Raw genomic sequence first — 15,992 nt, 5'->3', positions numbered from 1 at the left:
CACATGAGCTGATAGTCACAGGGGTGTCCCCGAGGGGGGAGGGAGGCCATAGCTGTCAATGTTTCCCTTTCTTGAAGGGAAATTCCCTTATTCCAAATAGGATTTCTTGCAAGAAAAGGGAAAAGTTGACAGCTATGGGGGAGGCATGTGCCTGGGAGGGGGCAGGAAGGTAGAGATGAGAAGCCCCATTGTATCCACATCTGAATCTGTGTATGTTCATGCTTTTGTGTGCAGCTCCTAAGCCCTTGTACACAGCCTACATGCATAAAGCTTGTCCATATGTAAAGATTACACAGGTGGTCAGTTTAACCTCTGCAGGCTGGGGGTTAGACTGACCACTGCCACCCTTCCCCATCTGTATTCAATCTACACCTTCAAGATACTATTACCTCCTATGAACTGGGCCAGGTTCTGAGATCCTTGGGGAAGGCCCCTCTTTTGGTCCTGCCACCCTCAAAAGCACGGCTGGCAGGGACATGGGACAGGGCCTTCTTGGTGGCTGCTCCCAGACTTTGGAACTTTGTGTCTTTACAGCACAGTTGAATTCCAGAATTTCATTTTTCATTTAAAATGCCTCCCTTGCCTTTCCTTTTGCGGCTGCTGTAAGAGGGCAATTGTTCTCTTGGTAGAATAGAAAAACAGCCTGTTCTCTTATTTTTTGAAGCAACTCTTCTGGCAGTGGGAAATGGCAGGTTGTGCAGCACCTTGCAGTTTAACACCTGTGCTTTTAGGTGCTCATGCATTTAAAAAGTTGCAGCTGCCCCTCTTCTCAAGAGAATGTGTGTTCTTGAAAGAAGCTGAAACCTTAAGAATGTCACCAGCCAACAAAAATTTAATATGACATTCCCAAAAGGCAAAAAAAGTGGGGAACACAGTAATTACCAGGAACAGGTACCAGAAAATAGGGGTACTAATTACCAAGAACAGGTACAGAAAATAGTACTTTTGACAAGTGAATCTCTGAGCACAAGTCAAATGCAAGTATGTAGCCACGATACTGAAAAAATGTATTGCTATCAAAGGAACTGCACAATTTGCAAAAGCAGTTAAAATAATGCACAAATACATTTTATTTCTGAGCTCTGAAGATCTTCAGAATTTTTTTTCTATGAGGAAATATAAGACTACTGACACTGCTTCTCAACAGGAAATGGAGTTGGCATCTTTCAGGAATGTCCTACTTCTAAAAAAAGAAAGAAGAGTTTTTCAAGCTTCTGGTTCCAGAGAATTCATTTTCTTCCTGGTCATGTTGCCAACTCCAAGCTCCCTTGTGACACAATCAAATATAGTGTTTTAGATTGCTGTTTGCTCTTCACCACTTTCTTCCTGACAGGAAACATTTAGGTGGCAAAAGTAAACAATGCAACCCTTCCACAATTAGTTCTATAATAAATAAATAGATAGAAAAACTGTAAATTGGATGTGGGCCCCCCCAATCCAGATCAGGACCTTGCTAGTGAGGCAGGAGGCAAGTTATCTATTTCAGGCCCAACACCTCGTTTTCTGCCTGTTGGATTTCAATCTGACTCCATGCATATCAAAGATACCTGAAATAATCATGTAGAAATAAGGAGTCATTATTTGGTTCCGTAGATCTAATTGTCATCGAGTGACAAAAGAATGCTGAAACTAGTCTATAATGTATCCTATTTTAACCTGAATTATACTGTTGTAATTTTAAAATTGATTTTCTTGCTTTTTTTTGTAAACTGCTTAGATGGTTTCCCCTTTTTAAAATGTTTGATATTTTACTATGTTTTATATACCGTATTTTTTGCTCTATAAGACTCGCTTTTTCCCTCCTAAAAAGTAAGGGGAAATGTGTGTGCGTCTTATGGAGTGAATGCAGGCTGCGCAGCTATCCCAGAAGCCAGAACAGCAAGAGGGATTGCTGCTTTCACTGCGCAGTGATCCCTCTTGCTGTTCTGGCTTCTGAGATTCAGATTTTTTTTTTTATTGTTTTGCTCCTCCAAAAACTAGGTGCGTCTTGTGGTCTGGTGCGTCTTATAGAGCGAAAAATACGGTATGCTGTAAGCCACCGAAAGTGGCTGGGGAAACCTAGCCAGATGGGTGGGATATAAATAGTAAAATCTTCTTCTTCTTCACAATCAGTATGTATAAATTTTAGGAAATACCACTGCTTTTTTTAAAAAAAAAAAGTCACAGGATATCCTGATTGCCAATATCCCATTTCACATCTGGATACACCCTCAGCTTCTCATTCTTGGCCTTTGTACATAAAATCAATCAACCCTGCTCTGGGCTACTTTGGGAGGGAGATATAAATTGAACAAACCCCTGATTTAAATCAGAATGGAGAAACCTCTGCAGGATCAGACTCACCCTGTAGTAGAAAAGGCAAACTACTTTGCATGCAAATGTATGTATTCAAATGTATGTATAGTGGCAGCTGCTTCTTGTAGAAAAGGGAGCTTTCAGCTAAGCAGCAACAGGGGAAGACTGCTGCCACAAAGCACTGTGGAAGGATATTATGGTTGATGATATAAATAACCAGACTTAACAGGGATAGACTCGCCCCGCCCCACTAGTCCCTGGTGTAGATTATCTCTGAGGGTTGGAATATGTCTCGGTCCTAGATTTGGGCTAGAAACCAGATTGGAATAGAATTAATCCAGATGGTTCAAAACCCTCTGGAGCCGAGATGTTGCCACAGGCTTGAGCCCCTTTATATTGCTTGAGCAATATAAAATAAATTCTTCAAAACAAGGTACCTAATGATTTCTGGAAGATGTTTATTGTAAAAAAAAACACCAAAAAACATTTCTGGCAAAATGCTCGAAGGCTGCCTCTTACGCTGATAGTGGCAGGCCAGGATTTTAAGTGGTTTGGCTGAGAATCATCATCTCCAAGAGGATTAAGAGCAAGTCCCCGCTACTTTGATGGGGCTTCACAACCCTGCTTGCCAAATTGCCCCTGGAAGGAGGGGGGAACAGGGGACAAAAAGGAAAGTTTGGGCATGAAGGTAAAGGACACCTTCCTTCAACGCTCCCCAGTATTTCATCTGATTCTAAGCACTAATACAGCCTGCCTTTTCTCTGAAAAGCAGCATTTGCTAAGGCTGCTTCTTCAGGACTTGTGTGGTAGCGGCAGTCCTTCTCAGGATCTCTCACTGGCTCACTCTGAAAGACAAAGAAAGGAGGCACAATACTTTTGGTCTTCAAACATCTACTCACCTCTGGAACAGATCGCCTCCTTGGGGGGGAAAACCACACAAGCAATTACACCCACCTTGCACTGCCCCGTCCCTTCATAGCAGAACTCAGTCAGGCTCTTTACCTTTCTGCCACCCTACTAATGATCTGAGGACTTTCTTCCAGGCTGCTTTGAGGTGGGGCACCATCAGTGCTTGTAGTAGCGGCATCAGTTTCTGAGTCAGCGCAGATGAGTTCTCAAGTGCCACTGTCCAATGCAGAGGGATACCAAAGCTACAAAGAGACACCCAGCAGGATTCTGTTCCTCTTAAGAGTAAGGAGCCTTCCATATCTCCCCTTCCCTGAGCTGCAATTCCAATTGCCACTGCACAGTGTGCCCCACTTCAATTAAATGTGTGCACCCCATACTGACTTTCAACAGGAAAACCTAAGCTGGTCTGCAACAGTGCATGTGCCTTTTTAAAAGAAAAGAAAGGAAAATTATTTATTTATTGACGCTTTACAGCTTTTGGAAGCCTTCTAAGCATGAAGATATTAAAAATTTGCAACCTAGTCTCAGGACAAATGCACCTTAGCATCTAACCAACATGTTTTTAAAAACCGGATATTGAATCAGCTGGTGGGATCAGAGAGGGAATGTAACCCTTTTTCTCCTTCGTTTCTACTCATCCTGAGGAAAATCCCTTCTCCGAAGATGTTATTTGCATTTGGGGTGGGGTGGGGGAAGGTTTTCTCAGCTCCAACAGATGGGACTTCCTCTTCAGAAAAGGATTTTTTTTCCCCAGGACCACAGAAGGGGAGGAAAGGATTAAGTTCCTCTCCATGCCTGCCCTGATCCCATTGCTATCATATATTTACTGTATTTTTTGCTCTATAAGACTCACTTTTCCCTCCTAAAAAGTAAGGGGAAATGTGTGTGTGTCTTATGAAGCGAATGCAGGCTGTGCAGCTATCCCAGAAGCCAGAACAGCAAGAGGGATCGCTGCTTTCACTGCGCAGTGATCACTCTTGCTGTTCTGGCTTCTGGGATTCAGAATATTTTTTTTCTTGTTTTCCTCCTCCAAAAACTAGGTGCGTCTTGTGGTCTGGTGCGTCTTATAGAGCGAAAAATACGGTATATGCTTCTTTTCATCCTAGGGAAGCCTTGAAGTGGTGGACCCTTTGAACACAAAACATACACTAAAGTACAAGGAAACACCATAAATCAACCAGCAAGCAAAACAGTGCTAGGCCACAAAATCACTTCATGAGGGCCGAAAGCAAGCTCCCACAGTAGAGAATTAAAGGGTGCTCCCAGCAACACTACACCCCACACACACTTGGAGGAGGGCTCGAAAAACACCAACAAGAAAGTCAAAACTAAACTCAGCATGAACTGAGGGTGTTCTCACGAAAACTTACTATTTCACTTCTCCCAGCCGATACCATCAATTTCCACTTCCTGAAACAGCAGTGTTTAAGGTCCTGTGGTCAGTGGGTTGAATTTTAAATGGAGTGATGGCCACTTACGACAATAGAGGAAACAAATCTTGTTACAGCCTACTCTCAGCCAGAGACCCAAAGCTCTAGAACAGGATGGGGATGAGCTAACTATGCCCCATTCATTTTCTGGAGTCACCCAGGTACATGTGGATCAGATTCTGCAGCTTTCTAACAAACTACAGCTAAGAAATGTGTTCAGCTCTTGGGCTCGGGAAGAAAATGAGCTTCCCACCCTGGCTTTTGGTGAGAGGAATGGAAGAGTAGTGCCATCAGGCAGTAGCAGTGCCCCTGCTTCCAGCTTAGAGCCAAAACGAAGCAGGTTCTAAAAGGTCTGGCAGAAGTTGCACTATTTTGGCTGCAGAATGAAAAGCAGTAGGGAGAGGAAACTTTATACACAAGGAGCAGAGATGGGTAAACTCTGTCCTGCTCTTAAGTAGGCTGCACCCACAAGAAGCCAGTGCCCAAGACTGGAGGGGCCACCGAAATAACCTCAACACACAAAAGACTTAACCGAAATAACCTCAACGCACAAGACTTTCTAGGCATTCTCAATGAACACTCATGAAGCACTTCATGCAGCAATTTACAGAGAATGCTCTCTCATTGGATGGCAGCTGTCAATGTGGGGACATGGGAAAAACACCGGCTAGAGTAAAGTTTTAATAAAAACTGAGTAAGTTTTGATGACTAGTTTCGATGGGGGGAGAAGCACTTTTCAGATGGTGCATCCATGCCACAGCAGATGCCATTGTTGATGTGTCTGTGTGCAAGTGTACTTGCATTACTTAATTAGTACTCATCCCACCCACCCCACAGCCTAACTTCATTTTATTGGAAGGTTTGCCCCTCTATTTTCGAATGACCACATTAATATACGCACAAGACAGGAGCTCCAGAGAGGTACCCAAAGGGAAAGTCTTTTCTCAACTCCAGCCTTGAGGTAAACTCACTTCCGGATCCAGGGGTGCCCCTTCCACCTGCCAAATAAAGCCATGTTACAATTCTGGCTCAATACTCAATACCATGACTATCTTGTCAATGGAGCCTTGCCTGCTGAATTCCGATGTCTTGGGCTTAATCACATTAAATATTTTATAGGTATTCCATCTTCCTTCTTGAAGACAGGGTATTTTGATCCTCTACTCACAAAATGGGATTGGAGCAAAGGGTTATCACCATGGTTTTAAAAGCAACCACAAGAAACCACTGCCTAACTAAGCCAATGGGCCACTGAAACAACCTGGCTACACAATGATTGCACAAAGTTTGATAATCTTTAAGCATTCTCAATCAACAATCCTACACTTGAAGCAGCAATTTGTAGTATGTTCTCGACTCTTGTACCATTAGCTCCTCACTACGACTGATATGAGATGTATTTAAATCTGATTTGGTTTCAACAGATGCAGGTAAAGTGGCAGACACCCATAAGCTTCCCACTATCATCAAACAAATCCAGAGTGATTTCTTAAGATTTTAAAGTCACGACAATGTGTGCTTACCATTCCCATCAAAATACCTACAAGGTATTACACACACACCAGCCCAGGTTTTCTTTTTTTATGGGAATGGTTTTACTGTAATTTCAGATTCAAAAATTCTTACTTTGAAACACAACCACCCACCCCACTCAAGACTTTTGGCTTCGTAGTTTTCTCCTTGCCCCATTTAAACAAAGCAAAGGAAGAAACCAGTTTATTGTGATCAGAAAGCTCAGCCTCCCACTCATAAGATGCCAAAGTAGCATTGGTGGAGCTTGCCTACTAAAACCAGTATTTTGAAACAACTGGTAATTTTATTTTTCCACTCTGTCATTTAATTACTCTTGATTTTTAATGTCTTAATTGTGTATTTTTATTGTTGTTAGATGTTAAACTGTACTGAAAATCATACTGGCATATGTATTTATGAAGGGTGTATATAAATGGCTTAAAAAGCCAACAGTGGAAACTGTCTTGTATCTGTCTCAAAACTGTACCCAACTAAGGAACCTGGCTTTTGGTAGCTCCAGGAAATTATAAAGAAATAAAGAGCAGAAAAAGCAGTGAAGCAGGAGGTACTACCTCAGGCACCACCAAGATCAGTAAGTGCTCAGCCAGCAGCAGCAGCAGCAACAACAGCAGTAGCAGCAGCAAACTCTTCCAGCAGGAAAGGACAGGACACCAGAAGCCACAGCAAGAATCCCTTCCAATGAAGTATTGACTCTGTTCTGAAGCCCATGTATTTGTTGCCCCTGCCCTTTTCAGGGTCTCATAATAGTTCCCCGAGATTTATCACAAAACAAGCCTTAACGTAAATGTGACAAAACGCAGGTTGGCTATGAAATACAGCCTATGCAGAGGTCTGTGTACCCTTGCACAGAGTCTGTGCAAAACACAGCTGCATTCTACATCTAGGACATACAATGCAAATACACCAAATTTGCATATGCTCTTATTTCAATTGTGCAATGAATGTTTACACTACATGACTAGTCTAGTTTTGCTAGCCACAAGGAAAGGCAAGAAGGCGTGCAAAGCACTTCAAGTCTTTGGTCCCACGATGGGATAGCAGCTTCTGAGATTTTAGTAGGTAAACTCTCCTCTGCCCAAAATATATATTCAGGCATACTGTTGATATTAAAACATGTTTCCCCCTTATTTTTAAAAATCAACGCCTGGTATTTTCTGTAAGTCAAGGTGTACACCTTACACCATTTGGGAGGTAAAGTGGTGGTGTCTTAACTCCCATGGAATCATGGCATAGAGCCCCACCTACATATTAGCTCAGTGGTTTTCACACACTGCTTTGGGACCCTTTTCTTAGGTACCAGAGTGCAGACATTGGCAACAGCAGATAACCTGCCCTATTAAGACAGATTGGCCACTGTTACGGATATTCCTCTGTGATGTATATAGTCAAACAAGGAGTGGTATCGAACATAGTTTACTCAGAGTAAACATACTGAAATTAATGGGCAAACTTTGTTATCAGTGGGTATACTTTTTGGTAAAAGTCAAGCTGAATACCACCCAAGGGATGATAGCCTGTACTCATGGATGCATCTAGTTCAGGCTCCACAGGCCAGGCTGGTATCTTACATGCTCATCCCAGAATACCTCAGCAGCACAGAGGTTCTGTGGCACAGAAGCCAATATAGAAAGAATCCCAAACACAAGGCACCAAGTTTCAAACTGACAATATACAAAGCACCCAAATACAAATGCTTGTGGGATTTAGCCCACTGAACTAAGTACTGAAATTCCTCGGCATCTCCTCTCCAAGGTATCCGTTTAACAAATACACAGCAGTTTAAAGTATGTGCCATGTATTATGACTTTAGATTGGGCATAGTTGAAGTGTTAAAACGTCAAGAACAAATTTCATTTTCAGAAGGGCATTTAATAGGCTTCGTGAAGCCAAAGAACTGAATACAGGAATTCCTTAACCACTTTTAGTACAATATCGAGTTACATGTGTGTCTTCCAGTTTAAAAAAAAATATAAACAAACGGTTTTTCAAGAACAACTTGCAAGTTCTGCAAGCTTCAGTTCTAGGTACATCATACAGTATAAATTCTGATTTCTGAAGATCAAACACACGTCTCCCTTTATAATCAAGGGGGTTTTGCCTTCCACCATACCCCTTGCTTGCTACACCATAGGACTTTTACAAAACTACAAGGTATTAATGCATTTATAAAAACAAGGACCCTCACACCTTGCTCAGACTCTGGGGAATTATAGGTGAAGAATAGGTCAGAACCCCCATCTTGGTGTGTTAAAAGAAATCCAGGGGGTGGGGGGTGGGGGAAAGCAATAAAAGTATGTATTCAAAAATGCTTAAACACACCTGTAAAAAAAAAGGCAAATTAAAATGTTTTCCTTCAGAAAGCTCTAACAGGCCATCCTGTAGCAGAAGCTGTTGGGCTGCTTGTGGTAAGACTACAAAAAGGGAAGATACAGGTAGAGAACTAAACAAGATTCAGCGAAGCTCCAAAAATCTTTATAAATACGGCCATTGGAAGGACGATCTTGATTCAGGAAGGATTTATGCTCGGTGCAAGCTGAGGACAAGAAGCAGGTACAAATCATAAAGTACACTGAAGAACATTGGTGCATGATGCTAACCTAGTCTCCCTCCTCCCAGCCCAGGGCAACTGTTTGCAGCCTTGGAGATGATGCAGGTGGAAATTATCTGCCAGTAAATGAGTATTTGCATACACCTTTTTTGTTTTTAAAAGACCCTATTAGGAATGTGGAGGTTTAATTCCCATAAACTTACGGTTCGGAGAAAGTTTCCGTGTATAAAAGGCTGTAGTCATGGTTTTTATAGACTGGTTCAACAGTGTCCCTTAAAAAAAAAAGTGTGTGGATGGGTTTAACTGTCCCATTTTTATTTTTTGCTTCACTCCAGCAACAGGCCAATTCTCCATACGCAATTATGCTAGACTTGCTGATGAGGAAAGGAGTTCTGCTGACAAAGTTATTCTTTGACGTGAGAGAACTAAGTCCTATGCTTTAGTAGCTATCCTGTTATCAGAAGCAGATGGTGCTTAGACATACACTTACCTAGTTATCGTAGTTGTCTCTGTAGGAGCTCCCAGAGTAACGGTCTCCATAGCCTCCTTGATTCCTTGAGGGAAAAAGCACAGAAGACTGATATGTCACTGCTGAGCTGCTGCTAAATGCTATACATTGAGTGAGATTCAATGTAGCAGGCATCCATCCACTCAAGCAGTAGGGATTCTTCTTTGCCTCCTCCCGCCCATGGGAAAAAAATCTGATCTGGGGACCTGGAAGACCACCCAGAACTTATTTTGGGGCTGATGTCCCATTGTACAGGTGGACATATTAAAATATCACTATAATGCCAAAATCACAAAAAGAACCTTTACGTGCAATACAGAATCGCTCATTTATAAACCTCATTCTTATTTAAGTGCTGTATATAAATTGGTCATTAAGAGAAGGACCGATTTAGTAATAAGGTTATAAAAAACTAGGATCCATTTCTAGCTATACTAGTTTTTCAAGACGTGTTTCCAATACTGTACCCAGTAAGCACCTATATGAATGCAAAATGGCAACTACTTCTTTGCTTCTTGCAGTTTTTATAAAGCACCACGGCATAGGTGATGGGCATAGATCTGAATCACAAAATGACCAGAATCACAGCACAAACCCAGAACGCGGTGGGAGCTAGGGCCCTCTGAATGTTGATGTACTACACCTCCCATCTTCCTTGAAAACTGGTTGCGCTGGCTGAGGCTGATGGGAGTCCAGCAGCATAAAAAAGGCACCACTTTGGCTAAGTTGCCTTAGGGGCAAAGAGAAACCAGTTGGAAAACAGGATTCCACTAGGGCAATATATTGGCAAGTTGTCTGAAACTGCTGTTGTTCAGATTGTGATACCAGTTTCAGACATTTTAAGCTCAAATTGCCTGCAGACGGCAAATGAACAAGCAGACGGAGCCTGAAAAAGTTCTGGGTGACCACCCTCTCAGGCTCCGTGTCTGGCTGCACCTTTGAGTAAGTCCCCTGGTTTGCGAGAGCTGCAGCGGTATGTGGGCTCGCTCAGCTGAGGGGTTGGAGGATTCACATCCCCCAGCTGAGCAGTTTAAAGAAACTGTGATGCCCCTCTGGCTCGCATGAGCCAGAGAGGTATAGGGGCCTGGACTGGGCGATGTATCTCAGCAATGTTGAAAACCAGGTATCATCCCAGACTAGATTCCAGCCACCACGCCCCACCAAAATGAAATATAAGCCAATCACAATACATGAAGGAACAAGGGCATACAGCAGCACTGTAATTTGACATTCATTTAAGGTTAACAATTTCAATTACAGCAAGTCAAGTCTTACTGGCAGACTCATACCCACCAACTGTGTTGTTATTTAGAAGAGAAACACAGGCATGGCAGGACTAGCCTTCCTTTCTACATGATAGCCTGTTGTTAATAAAACAGCAATACCTGCAGCTTCCATGCCAGAGCAGCACACAGCTGGCTAAGCCTATTTCCTAGTGCTAAAATAATCAGGAGCACTTCAACAGCTCTCTTTTGCTACCTCTAAGGAAAAGTTTAATGGTTCAGAAGGAACTCTCAAACTGTTATTCTAATACAGAACACAAAGGATCATGATCTCAACATGAGATGTGTAGGTACCACAATCTGCTGCAACCAAGTATCTCTTATGCGTGCGTGCTGGTCTTACCTGCTGCCATAATAGTCTCTAGATCCACCATAGCCACCGCTTCTGTTATCATAACGGCCACCTCCATATCCTCCACCTCCTGCAGCAAAGACACAAATGTTTATCAAGCCTATTTGCTCCCACACCACTAAGCAGTTAGTACTGAAGGGCACATGCCACAGGAAAGCTCACCTCTGGAGAATCCACGTCCACGCCCTCTGCCTCCAGAAGAGCCACGGGAGGATTTTCCAGCCTGGTCCACTCTGATCTGACGCCCATCCACAGACTTGGGAAAAAGCAAGAGAATGAATCACAGCCAGAGCTTTTAACAAGATGATGCTAATCTTCCAACCTGCTACCAAGGACGCAGGAGTCCAATATAATCAAAGCTTGGATTAAAATTTTGCTTTGAACAATTTGCATCCTCTGCCACTGGGAAGCAGAACAAATCCCTGCTCTGCTGAATGCTATGCAAAACCCACAGAATAAATATTTAATTTAAATAAATATTTTTATTAAAAATATTTTTTGAAGCTGAATTCAGGAACACCAGTTTTGTGTATCTCACTGGTGCACCCCAACCAAACAGGACTGAACTTTCCACACAACTGACATCACTTATGACATCAGTTGAGGGTAACCTGGGAGTGAAACGGCCTCATGAGCCAAATGTGGATTCTGGGTTGACAAGCCAGAGGTTCCCCACCCCAGTTTAGAAGAGCATCATAAAGTCACTTTAAAAAAGGTGAATTACGCAACCCTGGAGCTGTAATTCAGGACTAAAAATTATTACTGCTCACTGTGCAGCACACCCACCAAGATAATAGTAGGTAGTTACAACATTTTGCAATACAAGCATAACAGAAGATCACATCTAATAGCCCTCCATATTCTAGGAAGTTACAAAGAAAGTGGATGCAATAGAGAATGAATAAGAAATGGTGAACAATCTCTGTGGGCGACACTTACCTCTCCATTCATGGCCCTCATGGCATCCTTGGCATCTTCAGGACGGCAATAGGTAATAAAACCAAAACCCCTGGACCGCTGAGTCTCCCTGTCTTTCACCACAACCACTGGAGAGAGAAAAAATTGTAACAGATTATTTTCCTGGCTCTTTTTCTACATGTAGATGACAGCCAGTGTCCCTTGCCAGGTCCCTTCTTTAGCCCCACTTCAGACTCAAAGACTGCTTGGAAGGACATTATAGCCTCACATGGGCATCCGGGAAATAAGTTCCAAGAATTGGATGCTGAAGAGTAAGAAAACCCCTGCTGTCTAGCTTACTGGGGAAACAAGATGCTGTTATTCATGAGCTCAGGTAATTTATTAACCAATCTCTCAATCACAAGAGCTTGCTTCCAGGAAACCTCAGACCTATACATCAAGGGTCTGTAGTATCAAAGCACAATCCCGCCCAACTGGACTTATTGATACCTTTGTATTTTTTGAATACACTTTGAAAACAAGGAAGATGCAGCCATGTATCATTGGCATTCTTCAAATCTAACCTATACATGCCCCTCATCCCATTTTGACAGCTATAATCAGCAAGCCATAGTATTAATTACAACACAATTTGGGGAAAGCAAAATGCACATCGTTATTAACACTATATATTACCAGGAGTATCACTTCAGAATGCAGATATGTATCAAGTGCTCTCTCATGTTGACAAAACCCCATTTGTTCAATATGAACATGGTTGGACAATCTTCATCACACATTCGTTTTGTACGTTCAGAAAAAAAGGATTTTACATAAATGAGCAGGCAAACCTCAGCTGTGATCTGAAGTGATACAGCACAGGAATTGCTAAATCAGGGGTAGGCAACCTAAGGCCCGTGGGCCGGATGCGGACCAATTGATTTCTCATTCTGGCCCATGGACGGTCAGGGAATCAGCATGTTTTTACATGAGTAGAATGTGTGCTTTTATTTAAAATGCATTTGTGGGGCATAGGAATTCGTTCACCCCCCCAAATATAGTCTGGCCCACCACATGGTCTGAGGGAGGGTGGACCAGCCCACGGCTGAAGAAGGTTGCTGACCCCTGTGCTAAATCATTCAAGGTGGCTGACATTAACACAGGGGTGAGGAACCTATGATCTGCAGGCCAAATGTGGGCATTGAAGACTCTCTATCAGGCCCCAGGGACTTTTCCAGGCCACACCCCTCATCAGCCCCACTCAACAAACTCTTTGTTTTCTGGAATGCATCCTTGAATTACAATGGTGGCTCTTGCTTGCCTCAACAAAGAATGGCGATTTTCTGCCTCAGCCAAAGAGTTATCATGCCTTGAATGCAAGATGTGACAAGTCTTTAACTTATCATAGTATAGTTGCTAGCATTGTGTGAGTGCATGCACTTGCAAACCCCAAAGCCCTACCAATTGGTTTCCTAGTGTGGAAAGATTAACAGATTCAGAACTTCTGTAATTACAGAATAAAATCAGGTGTGACACCCTTCCTCACCTTCTGCAATGTCTCCATAGGGGGAGAACAACTGCTCCAGATTCTGCTCATTGGTGTCAAAACTGAGCCCTCCAATGAAGAGTTTTCCTTCATCCGATGCCATTGTTTAAGTGATCTGTAGGGAAGAAATGTGTTTAGACTTGGCAAACATAGGTGGGAATAAGGACAAAAGATAACAGGCCACACTAGCAATTTACAAGTAGCTGATCACTGAGAACAGCCCATTTTCATTTTCCAGGAAAACAGATTATCATTATTCTTCAATGAATAATCTGGTACAGCTCGGCTTCTTGTTAATCTGCTGTATAGTCATCACTGATGTATAAGTTGCCCATATTGACCAGGGTCACATCTTCCTTTTGTAGCTTATCTTCATTAGTTGCCTGACTTCCAGTAGCAGTCTCACTTCCAGGCCTGGAGCCTCTTAACTTGGTTTTACTATCTGTTTCCCACTGAACTGAGACCCATAATTATCTATTCCAACTGAGCATTGTAAACTTAACATGCTTACTTTCCCCTGCATGCCCTGAGGCAGAGACATTGAGAACCTGAAAAATTACTTATTCTGTTTTTATTTGCAGCTATTTATTTATCTGGAAGCAACAAACTGAAAAATCAATGTTGCTTATTTCCAGGCAACTTTGCATGTTTACTCAGAAGTATTATTTCCAGTAGGTCTTACTCCCAAGCAATTGTGCACAGAATTGCAGTCTTAACTGTAATCCTGTGCAAACTTCTCTGGGAATAAGCGTCACTGAAAACAATGTGACTGACTCTCAAAGAAGCATGCAATAAAGCAGCATATACTGTGGCCAAAAAGTAGATATATGTGTGTGGCCATTTGCAGGAGTAAAGAATTTTCTAAAAGTTTACTCAAAGGTAGGATTGCTAATGTTGCCCACATGTTCTTTTGATGCTTCCTATCTTAATACCAGACAAGGTGTTCTTGTGCCATTACGTTTAATGTTACGAGTTTTTATATCTTGAGCCTTCTACAGTAAAGGACAGTCTTAAGAGTGCATAAAAGTACATTTTACTGGACACAGAATGAGCCTAGCTGATACAGTTCTTCATTACAATTAGATACAGGTGACTGGGCTTAGCTATAAGCAGGCAGGAGTTAATTAGCTACAAATGAGCAGTTAACTTGTTTTCCCAGTGATATAACTGTGTTAATCCCCAAACAAAGATGGAAGATGCTTACTTGCCCTACTCAAAGTGCTTATCTGAATTGCTTTCTCCAGAGCATCTGATAAGCTATCAGTCATTGAGGTTTGGACATACTAAGGCGAAATACTAATTAACACTTCTCAATTTTCATCAATGCCTGCTTCAGAAAAATGGAAGGTTAATTGAAGGAAGCATGCAGGCAATCTTTCTCAGATGTGAAAAGGAGGTGGCAGTGTTAAGCCACTTCCCTACTAGGGAGCCACCTTTCATACTATTTATGAGTAAAGTGATTAGGGTGAACACACACTTTGAACCAGTATTTTTTTTTTTGTATTTTTAATATTTTGTTGGAAGCCACCCAGAGTGGCTGGGGAAAGAAACCCAGCCAGATGAGCGGGATATAAATAAAATATATTATTATTATGGCAACCTCATTGTAACTAGTATGAGGGCTAATAGTTCAGCACATTTTCTATTTTACAGGAAAATGAGTGTTTATCTGCTTGGATTAAGTCCTTAGCCGTACAGGTGGATCTTACTTTCAAGCAAAAAATATTTTAAGATCAGGCGTTCTCGAACCATCTTATGAAGCCTGGTATTGGCTCCACTCTGTGCAGCAACTACTAGAATGTTGTGGCCAATAATTTTGGAAACATGAGGTTGACGACCCGAGGCAGATTTCATCCATCAGGTGCGTATGGCAAGATCCTGCAATCTACTCAGTGCATCAATAGCTGGAACAGGTCATCGAAGGAAGGCAAGCAGGAACTAGTGAGTGAGCGTTGCAGCGGCTCCCGACGGCTTCTCAAGGCAGACGTGCAGAGAGAATGGGCTCCCATTCTTTGCCCCAACCAATCCACCCCTCCCCCCTGGTAAAATGGCCGCGAACACGTGGTCTGAGCAGAATGCGGGAAGGCGAGCTCAGCGCGTCTCACGTTCTATGGACTGAGACCCCAGCAGGCATGCGCAAAGACTACCCCGCTGCTGTCCCGCGCTCCGCGAACAGCCTTCGCGCAGGCGCACTAAGCCAAGGGCTCCTCCTCTCCCGCCCCCGCGTTAAACCTGCTGCTACAGCGGACTTGACCACGTCTAATGCTCTCCATCCCCCTAGAACAATTTCATCCCTTCCCGGTGGTCTTCAGCAGCGCACCACTCCTCACGAAGGAGCCTGAGAGAGCGGCGTTTCAAACACAAGAGTGTGCGCAGAGGGGCCCTCTCGTTCTTTATGGGCAGCCGCCGCCATTTTGTGGAGCGTCTCTCCCTTCAGCCTCCCCCGCCTCACACGGCGAAGAGGAGCCTTTCTTCCCCGTTGCCCTCCCGGCTCCCCCTCCCAATGCTCGATGCAGCGACCCTCCTACGGCTTTCCTGCAGCGGCCTGGGCGCTTCCCCGGCGCCAAAGCACTCACCGAAGCCGGTCTCCGAGCAGGATGCGAAGAGAGCCGTTAGCCACTGAGGCAAGAGGGTATCGCGATGGCGCCGAGAGAGAGAGAGAGAGACGCAAGCGAGGAGAATGAAAGCGAG

The 15,992-nt window shown here is 43.2% G+C and overlaps 1 protein-coding gene across 4 annotated transcripts; it reads right to left on the bottom strand.

Annotated features, from left to right (window-relative positions):
- Window positions 1-2,733: 2,733 nt before the first annotated feature.
- On the bottom strand, window positions 2,734-15,991 carry LOC128405061 (cold-inducible RNA-binding protein-like). Of its 4 annotated transcripts, none has more exons than XM_053371245.1 (7): window positions 15,878-15,991; window positions 13,302-13,416; window positions 11,798-11,904; window positions 11,006-11,114; window positions 10,850-10,928; window positions 9,206-9,269; window positions 2,734-3,140 (listed from the first exon to the last, which is right to left on the bottom strand). In XM_053371245.1, the coding sequence occupies exons 2-6, from the start codon at window positions 13,402-13,404 to the stop codon at window positions 9,206-9,208; spliced, it is 462 nt and encodes a 153-aa protein (XP_053227220.1). In that variant the 5' UTR covers window positions 13,405-13,416; window positions 15,878-15,991; the 3' UTR covers window positions 2,734-3,140. The 4 variants fall into 4 exon arrangements, with proteins under 4 accessions (XP_053227220.1, XP_053227219.1, XP_053227223.1 ...); XM_053371244.1 differs by lacking the exon at window positions 2,734-3,140 and adding an exon at window positions 8,016-8,700 and having other exon boundaries at window positions 15,878-15,990; XM_053371248.1 differs by lacking the exon at window positions 2,734-3,140 and adding an exon at window positions 8,016-8,700 and having other exon boundaries at window positions 11,021-11,114; window positions 15,878-15,987.
- Window position 15,992: the final 1 nt, after the last annotated feature.

This window comes from Podarcis raffonei, chromosome 17 (assembly GCF_027172205.1).
Source record: "Podarcis raffonei isolate rPodRaf1 chromosome 17, rPodRaf1.pri, whole genome shotgun sequence".
Classification (NCBI taxonomy): domain Eukaryota; kingdom Metazoa; phylum Chordata; class Lepidosauria; order Squamata; family Lacertidae; genus Podarcis; species Podarcis raffonei.
Note: the sequence above shows the minus strand (reverse complement) of the source record. Positions and strands in the feature narration are given on the sequence as shown.

Coding starts and splice junctions, on each gene's coding strand:
- LOC128405061 (XM_053371245.1), bottom strand. CDS start 13,404: ATGGCATCGGATGAAGGAAAACTCTTCATTGGAGGGCTCAGTTTTGAC. Junction 11,115..11,797: donor TGAGGGCCATGAATGGAGAG/GTAAGTGTCGCC, acceptor CTTTTTCCCAAG/TCTGTGGATGGGCGTCAGAT. Junction 10,929..11,005: donor CAGAGGTGAGCTTTCCTGTG/GCATGTGCCCTT, acceptor TCTTTGCTGCAG/GAGGTGGAGGATATGGAGGT.